Source organism: Lagenorhynchus albirostris, chromosome 6 (genome assembly GCF_949774975.1).
Source record: "Lagenorhynchus albirostris chromosome 6, mLagAlb1.1, whole genome shotgun sequence".
NCBI lineage: Eukaryota > Metazoa > Chordata > Mammalia > Artiodactyla > Delphinidae > Lagenorhynchus > Lagenorhynchus albirostris.
The window spans coordinates 118,114,246-118,127,820 of NC_083100.1; the positions used below are offsets into that span (position 1 = coordinate 118,114,246).

At 38.6% G+C, this 13,575-nt stretch overlaps 1 protein-coding gene across 1 annotated transcript in view; it reads right to left on the reverse strand.

The window, feature by feature from the left end:
* The window catches only part of OCA2 (OCA2 melanosomal transmembrane protein), a 245,408-nt gene that overhangs the window by 98,338 nt on the left and 133,495 nt on the right, over positions 1-13,575 (reverse strand). Inside the window, exon 16 of the mRNA XM_060151549.1 lies at positions 12,938-13,070. Coding sequence (XP_060007532.1) covers positions 12,938-13,070 — 133 coding nt within the window. The remainder of the gene's footprint in view (positions 1-12,937; positions 13,071-13,575) is intronic.

Below are 13,575 nucleotides of genomic sequence, written 5' to 3' on the forward strand. Positions count from 1 at the left end.
TGAGATAGGCCTCCAACAAGCTAGACAGAGAAATAAGATACATCATAAATGAACATGAGCTAAGGCAGTACTAGGCCACAAGAGCAGTTCAGGATATGATGGTGTGGGTCTTGCAGGATCCACCGCTTCCTGACTCAGGTCACCAGCTTATCCAGGCTTCATCTCCTCACATTTGCCTAATTCTGATTGCTGCTCCTCAGTAACCTTTGACTGAAGCCACTTCCTGACAACCCAACCCTGGTTAATCATAAAACACTGTTTGCCCTATCTATCTATTTATCTATCTATCATCTATAGAAACTATCTATATATCTATTTATCTATCTATAGATAAATACAGTTAGATATATGGAAACAAGGAATCTATGTTCCTATTTACCTATCTTCTACCTATCTAGGCTGATCCACCTAAGAAAACAGATGATAGATAGATAGATAGATAGATAGATAGATAGATAGATAGATAGATAGGTTCATTCTTTCAAATAGCCCATTGTTCCCCATGACCTGCAAAGATCTTTAGGGAAGACTCAAGATCCTCAAATGGTGAGTGCCATTGTGAGCTCTGATCCCACTGTATAAGTTTTAGCTCTTGCTTTGCCTGACTAGCCCTGACCAGGACACATCATCAGATGTCTCATCTCTACCTCTCTGATTACCACCAGCCCCTATCTTTCCAAGCTTCTCAACCACCCTCTTGTGGCATTACTTGTGGTTGCCGTATACATGTTACAAGCAGGCAAAGACACTACCATGTGGGATGTGTTCTCTCACAGGAGGTGGTGGCTGCCAGGAGCCTAGAGGAGGGTCACCTGGCTCTAATTCAGGAGTCTCAGGGGAAGACACCTAGGCCAGGAGTTGAGAAATAGAATTATACTACTATAAGACTCTTATCCTTTATGTTAAGTGGTATAATATCACTTGAAGTTAGTGATATAATTATAACTAAAATCACAATTAGAAAATGTGACATGATGATACACTTAAATTCAACCATATCACTAATCAAGTTAAATATCAATGATCTAAACATATCAATTAAAAGACAGATTATTAGATTGGATAAAAAAGCAAGACCCAACTATAAGCTATTTGCAAGAAATGCACTTTAAATATAAAGACACAAAAAGGTTAAAAGTAAAAGGATGATAAAAATATACCACACTAACAGAAAGCTGGAATTGCTACATTAAGATCAAATTAGTTTTCAGAGCAAGAATATTACTATGGATAGGGAAGGGTACTTCATAATGATAAAGGTGTTAATTCTTCAAGAGGACATAATAACCCTAAATGTTTATGTACCCTAGTAACAAAATTTTGAAATATGTAAAGCAAAAAATCATAGAATTGCAAAGATAAATAGACAAATCCACAGCCTTAGTCAGAGATTTCTATATCCACCTCTCAATAATTGATAGACAAGTGGGCAGAAAATCAGCAAGAATATGAATGACCTGAATAACATTATCAGTCAACTTGACCTAATTGTTCATATTGACATAACTCCAACCAAAAACAGCAGAATACATATTCTTTTCTAGTGCAAATAGAATATTTATGAGACTAGGCCACATTCTACCATAAAACAGGTTTCAATCAATTCAAAAGGATTCAAGTTTTACAAAATATATTCTCTGACCACTGTGAAATTAAATTTGGTAACTGCAAAAATCCCCAAATTTGGTGTAGGTAAATACATCTAAAATATCCAAGGATCAAAGAAGAAATCAAAATGGAAATCAGAAAGTAATTTGAATTGAAGGGAAGTAGAACAAAACATATCAAAATTGGTGGAAGACCACTACTTAGAAGGAAATTTAGAGCACTAAATACCTATACTAGAAAATAAGATATATATAAATGAATAACCTCAACCCTCGCATGAAGAAGCTAGTAAAAGAAGAATAAATAAATAAATCCAAAGTAAGCAGGAGAAAATAAATAATAAATATCAGAGTATAAATCATTAAAAGAGAAAAAATGTAGAAAAAATCTATATAATCAAAAGCTGGTTGAGATCAGTAACATTGATAAACCTCTAGACAGACTAATCAGAAAAAAACTTAAGACATAAATCCAATATCAGGAATGAGAGAGGTTCCTTTACCAAAAATTCTATAGCCATTATGTAAGCCTCCCAGACTTCAGACAATACTACAAAGCTACAGTAATCAAAACAGCATGATATTGACACAAAAACAGACATATAGATCAATGGAACAGAATAGAGAGCCCAGAAATAAGCCCAAACACCTATTGTCAGTTAATCTACAGCAAAAGAGGCAAGAATATACAATGGAGAAAAGACAGTCTCTTCAGCAAGTGGTGTTGGGAAAGCTGGACATCCTCATGTAAATCAATGAAATTAGAACACTCCTTCACACCATACACAGAAATACACTCAAAATGGTTTAAAGACCTAAATATAAGACATGACACCATAAACTGCTAGAAGAGAACATAGGTAAAACTTCTTGGACATAAATCATAGCAATATTTTCTTAAATCAGTTTACCAAGGAAAAGAAATAAAAGCAAAGATAAACAAATGGGACCTAACCAAACATAAAAGCTTTTGCACAGCAAAGGAAACTATCAACAAAATGAAAGACAACCTACAGAATGGGGGAAAATATTTGCAAATGATGCAACTGACAAGAGATAGTAATCCAAAATATACAAACAGCTCATACAACCCAATATCAAACAAGCCAATCAAAAAATTGGCAGAAGTACCGCAGGCTTGCCCCGCACTTCGTACCCCTCCCTCCGCCTGGCCTGAGTGAGCCAGAGCCCCTGAATCAATGGCTTCTTTAACCACATCCTGTCTGAGTGAAGAACAGACGCCCTCCGGCAACCTACACGCCGAGGCGGGGCCAAATCCAAAGCTGAACCCCAGGAGCTGTGCGAACAAAGAAGAGAAAGGGAAATCTCTTCCAGCAGCCTCAGGAGCAGTGGATTAAATCTCCACAATCAACTTGATGTACCCTGAATCTGTGGAATACATGAATAGACAACGAATCATCCCAAATTGAGAAAGTGGACTTTGACAGCAAGATTTATTACTTTTTCCCCTTTCCCCTTTTTGTGAGTGTGTATGTGTATGTTTCTGTGTGAGATTTTGTCTGTATAGCTTTGCTTCCACCATTTGTCCTAGGGTTCTATCCATCCGTTTTCTTTTTTTTTTTTTTACTTAAAAAAATTTTATTTTCTTAATAATTATTTTTTTATTTTAATAACTTTATTTTATTTTACCTTCCTATATTTTATTTTCTTTTATCCTTTTTCATTATTTCTTTCTACTTTTTCTCCCTTTTATTCTGAGCCGTGTGAATGACAGGCTCTTGGTGCGATAGCCAGGAGTCAGTGCTGTGCCTCTGAGGTGGGAGAGCCAACTTCAGGACACTGGTGCACAAGAGACCTCCCAGCTCCACGTAATATCAAACAGTGAAAATCTCCCAGAGAACTCCATCTCAACACAAACACCCAGCTTCACTCAATGACCAGCAAGCTACAGTGTGGGACACCCTATGCCAAACAACTAGCAAGACAGGAACACAAGCCCACCCATTAGCAGAGAGGCTGCCTAAAATCATAATAAGCCCACAGACATGCCAAAACACACCACCAGACGTGGACCTGCCCACCAGAAAGACAAGATCCAGCCTCAGCACCAGAACATAGGCACTAGTCCCCTCCACCAGGAAGCCTACACAACCCACTGAACAAACTTTAGCCACTGGGGACAGACACCAAAAACAATGGGAACTACGAATCTGCAGCCTGCAAAAAGGAGACCCCAAACACAGTAAGTTAAGCAAAATGAGAAGACAGAAATACATGCAGCAGATGAAGGAGCAAGATAAAAACCCACCAGACCTAACAAATAAAGAGGAAATAGGCAGTCTACCTTAAAAATAATTCAGAATAATGATAGTAAAGATGACCCAAAATCTTGGAAATAGAATAGACAAAATGCAAGAAACATTTAATAAGGACCTAGAAGAACTAAAGATGAAACAAGCAATGAGGAACAACACAATAAATGAAATTTAAAATACTCTACAAGGGGTCAATAGCAGAATAACAAGCAGAAGAACGGATAAGTGACCTGGAAGATAAAATGGTGGAAATAACTACTGCAGAGCAGAATAAAGAAAAAACAATGAAAAGAACTGAGGACAGTCTCAGAGACCACTGGGACAACATTTAATGCACCAACATTCGAATTATAGGGGTTGCAGAAGAAGAAGAGAAAAAGAAAGGGACTGAGAAAATATTTGAAGAGATTATAGTTGAAAACTTCCCTTATATGGGAAAGGAAATAGTTAATCAAGTCCAGGAAGCACAGAGAGTTCCATACAGGATAAATCCAAGGAGAAACATGCCAAGACACATATTAATCAAACTGTCAAAAATTAAATACAAAGAAAACATATTAAAAGCAGCAAGGGAAAAACAACAAATAACACATAAGGGAATCCCCATAAGGTTAACAGCTGAACTTTCAGCAAAAACTCTTCAAGCCAGAAGAGACTGGAAGGACATATTTAAAGTGATGAAGGAGAAAAACCTACCACCAAGATTACTCTACCCAGCAAGCATCTCATTCAGATTTGATGGAGAAATTAAAACCTTTAGAGATAAGCTAAAGCTGAGAGAGTTCAGCACCACCAAACCATCTTTACAACAAATGCTAAAGGATCTTCTCTAGGCAAGAAACACAAGAGAAGGAAAAGACCTATAATAACAAACCCAAAACAATTAAGAAAATGGGAATAGGAACATACATATTGATAATTACCTTATATGCAAATGGATTAAATGCTTCCACCAAAAAACACAGATTGGCTGAATGGATACAAAAACAAGACCCATATATTTGCTGTCTACAAGAGACCCACTTCAGACCTAGAGACACATACAGACTGAAAGTGAGGGCATGGAAAAAGATATTCCATGCAAATGGAAACCAAAAGAAAGCTGGAGTAGTAATACTTATATCAGACAAAATAGACTTTAAAATAACGACTATTAGAAGAGACAACAAAGGACACTATATAATGATCAACGGATCAATCCAAGAAGAAGATATAACAATTGTAAATATTTACGCACCCAAGATAGGAGCACCTCAATACATAAGGCAAGTACTAACAGCCATAAAAGGGGAAATCGACAGTAACACATTCGTAGTTCGGGACTTTACCACCCCACTTTCACCAATGGACAGATCATCCAAAATGAAAATAAATAAGGAAACACAGCTTTAAATGATACATTAAACAAGATGGTCTTAATTGATATTTATAGGACACTCCATCCAAAAACAACAAAGTACACATTTTTCTCAAGTGCTCATGGAACATTCTCCAGGATAGATCATATCTTGGGTCACAGATCAAGGCTTGGTAAATTCAAGAAAACTGAAATTGTATCAAGTATCTTTTCCAACCACAACGCTATGAGACTAGATATCAATTACAGGAAAAGATCTGTAAAAAATACAAACACATGGAGGGCAAACAATACACTACTTGATAACAAAGTAATCACTGAAGAAATCAAAGAGGAAATCAAAAAATACCTAGAAACAAATGACAACGAAAACACGATGACCCAAAACCTATGGGATACAGCAAAAGCAGTTCTAAGAGGGAAGTTTATTGCAATACCATCCTACCTTAAGAAACAGGAAACATCTCGAATAAACACCCTAACCTTGCACCTAAAGCAATTAGAGAAAGAAGAACAAAAAAAAAAAACCCAAAGTTAGCAGAAGGAAAGAAATCATAAAGATCAGATCAGAAACAAATGAAAAATAAATGAAGGAAATGATAGCAAAAATCAATAAAACTAAAAGCTGGTTCTTTGAGTAGATAAACAAAATTGATAAGCCATTAGCCAGACTCATCAAGAAAAAAAGGGAGAAGACTCAAATCAATAGAATTAGAAATGAAAAAGGAGAAGTAACAACTGACACTGCAGAAATACAAAAGATCATGAGAGATTACTACAAGCAACTCTATGCCAATAAAATGGACAACCTGGAAGAAATGCACAAATTCTTAGAAAAGCACAACCTGCCAAGACTGAATCAGTAAGAAATAGAAAATATGAACAGACCAATCACAAGCACTGAAATTGAAACTGTGATTAAAAATTTTCCAACAGGGGCTTCCCTGGTAGCGCAGTGGTTGCGAGTCCGCCTGCTGAGGCAGGGGGCGTGGGTTCATGTCCCGGTCTGGGAGGATCACACGTGCTGTGGAGGGGCTGTGCCCGTGAGCCATGGCCGCTTGGCCTGCGCATCTGGAGCCTGTGTCTGCCACGGGAGAGGCCACAGCAGTGAGAGGCCCACGTACCAGAAAAAAAAAAAAAACCGTCCAACAAACAAAAGCCCAGGACTTGATGGCTTCACAGGTGAATTCTATCAAACATTTAGAGAAGAGCTAACACCTATCCTTCTCAAACTCTTCCAAAATATAGCAGAGGGAGGAACACTCCCAAACTCCTTCTACGAGGCCACCATTACCCTGATACCAAAACCAGACAAGGATGTCACAAAGAAAGAAAACTACAGGCCAATATCACTGATGAACAAAGATGCAAAAATCCTCAAAAAATACTAGCATACAGAATCCAACAACACACTAAAAGGATCATACACCATGATCAAGTGGGGTTTATTCCAGGAATGCAAGGATTCTTCAATATATGCGAATCAATCAATGTGATAAACCATATTAACAAATTGAAGGAGAGAAACAATATGATCATCTCAATAGATGCAGGGAAAGCTTTTGACAGAATTAAACACCCATTTATGCTAAAAACCCTCCAGAAACTAGGCACAGAGGGAACTTTCCTCAACATAATAAAGGCCATATATGACAAACCCACAGCCAACATCATCCTCAATAGTGAAAAACTGAAAGCATTTCAACTAAGATCAGGAACAAGACAAGGTTGCCCACTCTCACCACTCTTATTCAACATAGTTTTGGAAGTTTTAGCCACAGCAATCAGAGAAGTAAAGGAAATAAAAGGAATCCAAGTTGGAAAAGAAGAAGTAAAGCTGTCACTGTTTGCAGATGACATGATACTATACATAGAGAATCCTAAAGATGCTACCAGAAAACTACTAGAGCTAACCAATGAATTTGGTAAAGTAGCAGGATACAAAATTAAGGCACAGAAATGTCTTGCATTCTTATACACTAATGATGAAAAATCTGAAAGTGAAATCAAGAAAACACTCCCATTTACCATTGCAACAAAAAGAATAAAATATCTAGGAATAAACCTACCTAAGGAGACAAAAGACCTGTATGCAGAAAATTATAAGACACTGATGAAAGAAATTAAAGATGATACAAATCGGTGGAGAGATATAACATGTTCTTGGATTGGAAGAATCAACATTGTGAAAATGACTCTACTACCCAAAGCAATCTACAGATTCAATGCAATCCCTATCAAACTACCACTGGCATTTTTCACAGAACTAGAACAAAAAATTTCACAATTTGTATGGAAACACAAAAGACCCCAAATGGCCAAAGCAATCTTGAGAATGAGAAATGGAGCTGGAGGAATCAGGCTCCCGGACTTCAGACTATACTACAAAGCTCCAGTAATCAAGACAGTATGGTACTGGCACAAAAACAGAAAGATAGATCAGTGGAACAGGATAGAAAGCCCAGAGATAAACCCACGCACATATGGTCACCTTATCTTTGATAAAGGAGGCAGGAATGTACAGTGGAGAAAGGACAGCCTTTTCAATAAATGGTGCTGGGAAAACTGGACAGGTACATGTAAAAGAATGAAATTAGAACTCTACCTAACACCTTACACAAAAATAAGCTCAAAATGGATTAAAGACCTAAATGTAAGGCCAGTAACTGTCAAACTCTTAGAGGAAAACATAGGCAGAACACTCTATGACATAAATCACAGCAAAATCCTTTTTGACCCACCTCCTAGAGAAATGGAAATAAAAAGAAAAATAAACAAATGGGACCTAATGAAACTTCAAAGCTTTTGCACAGCAAAGGAAACCATAAACAATACCAAAAGACAACCCTCAGTATGGGAGAAAATATCTGTAAATGAAGCAACTGACAAAGGATTCGTTTCCAAAATTTACAAGCAGCTCATGCAGCTCAATAACAAAAAAACAAACAACCCATTCCCAAAATGGGCAGAAGACCTAAGTAGACATTTCTCCAAAGAAGATATACAGACTGCCAACAAACACATGAAAGAATGCTCAACATCATTAATCATTAGATAAATGCAAATCAAAACTACAATGAGATATCTCACACCAGTCAGAATGGCCATCATCAAAAAATCTGGAAACAATAAATGCTGGAGAGGGTGTGGAGTAAAGGGAACACTCTTGCACTGCTGGTGGGAATGTGAATTGGTACAGCCACTATGGAGAACAGTATGGAGGTTCCTTAAAAAACTACAAATAGAACTACCATATGACCCAGCAATCCCACTACTGGGCATATACCCTGAGAAAACCATAGTTCAAAAAGAGTCATGTACCAAACTGTTCATTGCAGCTCTATTTACAATAGCCAGGAGATGGAAACAACCTAAGTGTCCATCATCAGATGAATGGATAAAGAAAATTTGGCACATATATACAATGGAATATTACTCAGACATAAAAATAAATGAAATTGGGCTATTTATAATGAGGTGGATGGACCTAGCATCTGTCCTACTGAGTGAAGTAAGTCAGAAAGAGAAAGACAAATGCCGTATGCTAACACATATATATGGAATTTAAGAAAAAAAATATGTCATGAAGAACCTAGGGGTAAGACAGGAACAAAGACACAGACCTACTAGAGAATGGACTTGAGGATATGGGGATGGGGAATGGTAAGCTGTGACAAAGTGAGAGAGTGGCATGGACATATATTCACTACCAAACATAAAATAGATAGCCAGTGGGAAGCCGCCGCATAGCACAGGGAGATCAGCTCGTTGCTTTGTGACCACCTACAGGGGTGGGATAGGGAGGGTGGGAGGGGGGGAGACGCAAGAGGGAGGAGATATGGGAACATATGTATATGCATAACGGATTCACTTTGTTATAAAGCAGAAACTAACACACGATTGTAAAGAAATTATACTCCAATAATGATGTAAAAAAAAAAATTGGCAGAAGACCTAAATAGGTATTTCTCCAAAGAAGGCACACAGATGGCCATTAGGCACATGAAATGATGCTCAGTATCACTAATTATTAGAGAAATGCAAATCAAAACTACAATGAGGTTCCACCTCACACCAGTCAGAATGGCCATCATTAAAATGTCTGCAAATAATAAATGCTGGAGAGGGTGTGGAGAAAAGGGAACCCTCCTATACTGTTGGTGGGAATGTAAATTGGTGCAGCCACTATGGAGAACATTATGGAGTTTCCTTGAAAAACCAAAAATTAGGTTACCATATGATCCAGCAATTCCATGCTTGGGCACATATCCAGAAAAGATGAAAATTCTAATTCAAAAAGATACATGCAGTCAAATGTTCACAGGAACACTCTTTCCAGTAACCAAGACATGGAAACAATCCAAGTGCCCGTCAATAGATGATTGGTTGGAAGATGTGGTGTATATATACAATGGAATATTACTCAGCCATAAAAAGAATGAAATATTGCCATTAGCAGCAACATGCAACATGGACATAGAGAATATCATACTAAGTGAAGTAAGTCAGACAAAGAAAGACAAGTATTATAGGATATCACTTATACTTGGAATCTAAAAAATAACACAAATTAATCTATATACAAAACAGAAACAGACTCACAGACATAGAAAATAAACTTATGTTTAGCAAAGGGGAAAAGGAAAGGGAGGCATAAATTAGGAGGATGGGATTAATGGATACAAACTATGATGCATAAAACAGATAAGCAACAAGGATTTACAGTATAACACAGGGAACTATACTCAATATCTTATAATAACCTAATAGAAAATAATCTGAAAAAATATATATATATAACTGAATTACTTTGTTGTACACCTAAAACTAACACAATATTGCAAATCAACTATACTTCAATTTTAAAAGTTCTATAGCCATTAAAAGGATAATGAAAAACTATTATGAACAGTTTTAGAATAATTCTTTCAACAATTGAGGTACGATGGAGAAATTCCTTTAAAGACATAAACCACAAGTGAGCACTCAAGAAGAAATAGATAACCTTAATAGCTAGCCCTATATCTATTAAGTAATTTGAATATGTAGTTAAAAACTAGAAGGAAGGAAAGAAAGGAAGGGAGGGAGGGAGGGAGGGAGGTCCAAGCCTTTAAATATCCTGGCAAACATTTAAGGAAAAAAGTAGTAGCAATTTTACACCATCTCTTCCCAAAAACTGAAGAGGAGGGTATACTTCTATATTCATCCTTCGAGGACAGCAAAAGCAGACATTTCAAGAGAAGACACTACACACCAATATCCTTATTGTACAAAGATATAAAAATTCTATATAAAATATTAGGAAGAAGCAGCATGAGTTTATATTTGGTGACCAGAGGGGCAGACTCTGGTTATTATTTGTGCTTTTCAACAAATAAGTCATTCTCTCCCATTCTGATCACTTGGCAGGCTGACTCATCCTGGCCCCTGAAACTGGTGACAGGGTGAAAACTGAGGCCTGGTGACACTCAGGATGAGCTGTGTCATTCAGTGGTAGAGTGGAACATGTGGTTCTCTCAGTCTGATGACCAGCAGCTCAGGGCTCTGAGAACTATTGACCAGGAAGGCACTGCCAGCCCACAGTGGGCATGAGGCCAAAGTGAGGAAGAGTCACTGAGATTTCAGTGTTACTTTTTACTGCAGCATAATCAAGCATCTGACAGATGCTCTCTGCACACCAAAGACCTGCTGAACCCAAATCTCTGGGGTAGGGCTTAGTAATCTGTAGTTATACCAAGCACCCCAAAATTGGAGACCCCTGTACCCAACAGTGGCTCAGAGTGATTGCTCTGGCTCTGCACAGCTCGCCATGCGCTGATTTACAGCCTGTCTTGGCATTGCCATAGGGTTTCAGCATTAACCATGTCCCAACCATCCCCTCCCCCTTCCCTCAAAGTTTTCCTGAGCTCCTTTCTCTGGAAGAGTGGAGGAGTTAATTACACAGATTTGTTTCTATACTTCCAAATCAGTATATCTAAATTAATCTCAAGATAAGACTCTCCAGAAGAGCTTATACACAGCATAGATTTCCTGGGGGTGGGCCTGGTAACCTGTATATGTAACAGTTGTTTGCGAGTCATTCTGATCACCAGGGCGGTTGAGGGATGTTGGGGAGAGGTGCAGCTGTGCCCACACAAGCTTCTAGAGACAGATTAGCCATTGTAATTGATTATAGTCTCCTTAGCTATCCATTGGTATGATCCTTTCCATTAGAAAACTAAACCTAAATATTGTTACCACACTTTACATATACTAGTTGATGATAAAACATTTTGAACACCTCTAACTTGTTGCTATGGGTTGAATAGTGTCCCCCCAAAGTTCATGTGTTGAAGTCCTAACCCCCAGTACATCAGAATGTGGCCTTATTTGAAAATAGGGTCATTGCAGATATAATTAGCTAAGGTGAGGTCATTAGAATGGCCCCAAATCCAAGATGACTGGTGTGCTTACAAATGGAGAAATGTGTACACAGACACACACAGCGAGAATGCCATATGAACATGAATACAGCCATCTAAAAGCTAAGGAGACAGGGCTGGAACAGATCCTTCCTCACAGCCAACCAATCCATGATTTTGGACTTCCAGCCTCCAGAACTATGAGGTAGTAAGCCACAATAGGTGGCTTATTAAGCCACCTTAACTTCTATGGAAATAAACCGTCTTTTGTTTAAGCCACGCAGTCTGTGGTACTTTGTTGTAGCAGCCCTAGCAAATTAATACACTGGTCAGTGAGAAACATGGATCAAGGTACCTCATTGCAAGAAATATCTATTTTAAAATAAAAAGCAAACGTTGATTAAAATTTTCTTCAAAACAAAGAAGTAATGGAATCATTTGTAGTGGTCCCCTATGTTACAAAGGCAACCTGCACAGTGTCTTGCACAGGGCCTGGCCAAGAAGAGGCTGGCTGTTTCCCAAATAGTCTATTGCTTCTAATCTATCCTGACCAGTAATGCTCTCAATAAAACATCTACTAAAAATTTTAAGTAAGGAAAATGCAAAACCATAAGATGGCCATGAGCCCTATTCTTCCTGGTCACTGCCTCACCAATATGATCTTTTTTTTTTTTTTTTTTTTGCGGTATGCGGGCCTCTCAGTGTCGCGCCTCCCCCGCCGCGTAGCACAGGGTCCGGACGCGCAGGCTCAGCGGCCATGGCTCACGGGCCCAGCCGCTCTGTGGCACGTGGGATCTTCCCAGACCGGGGCACGAACCCGCGTCCCCTGCATTCCCAGGCGGGCTCTCAACCACTGCGCCACCAGGGAAGCCCACCAATATGATCTTGATTGACACAGTATTATATCCCCTGTGCTGGATTATGCTGCCATTTTTGTAATCACATTTAGTTTCAAACTACAACATATTAGTACAGTCTATATGCTATGCTATTTGTATTGTATACACGTGGTTTAATGCTGTCATGACATGCAAATTGTATACAGTGGACATTGCTTCCCACATTTCACTCTATAGAAAACTAAAGAGGAACAGCTCATGGATTTAAAGACCCTGAAAGCACACTGCGTACCAGGAGGCAGACAGGGACATGCTAGTGTGCAGCATCCCAACAACTTATGCTTCCCTGATATTTAACAGGTGACTAACCTCTTAAATTTTCGTGGCAACTTCCCCCAGAAAAAATAGTATCTTGGCAGTAAACTCTGGGGCTATATGAGGAGGTACTTCCACTCACCAACAATCTCACTGGGTTCCTTGTTATACAGCTTTTTGTTCCAGTAAAGTAGTCTGAGGAGTGGAAAGGAGAACAAGAGAACGAAGCAAATCCCAGCAAACATGTGTGCGGTGAACCCAGCGAAGTCCAGACCCTAGAAACAGGAAAAGAGAAGTGAAACCACAGACTGGCCTTCCCGCAGCACAGGTGCAGCCCCATGGCAGGGTCCAGGGTGGGCTGAACTCGAGGGCTGTGGAACGTAGCACAAAGCCCACAGAACAGGTACTCTTCACCATGATTTTGAAAACATTCAGGATTTGTTTCTTTCACATTGAAAAACCAATTATTACCTGAATGACAAGCAAACTTGGGAGGAAACAAAAACAGGTCATCACATCTAATCCCAACCTTAGCTGTGTCTACTTCACCACGGGACTAACTATCCCCCAGGATTCAGTGAAACAGGACTGAGGGGGACAAAACATACAACTATCACTACCATAGAGAAAATAGATAACCAACAAGAACCTACTGTTATAGCACAGGGAACTATACTCAATATTTTGTAATAACCTATAAGGGAAAAGAATCTGAAAAAAATAGATATATATGTAAGTATAACTGAATCACTTTGCTGTACACCTGAAACTAACACAACG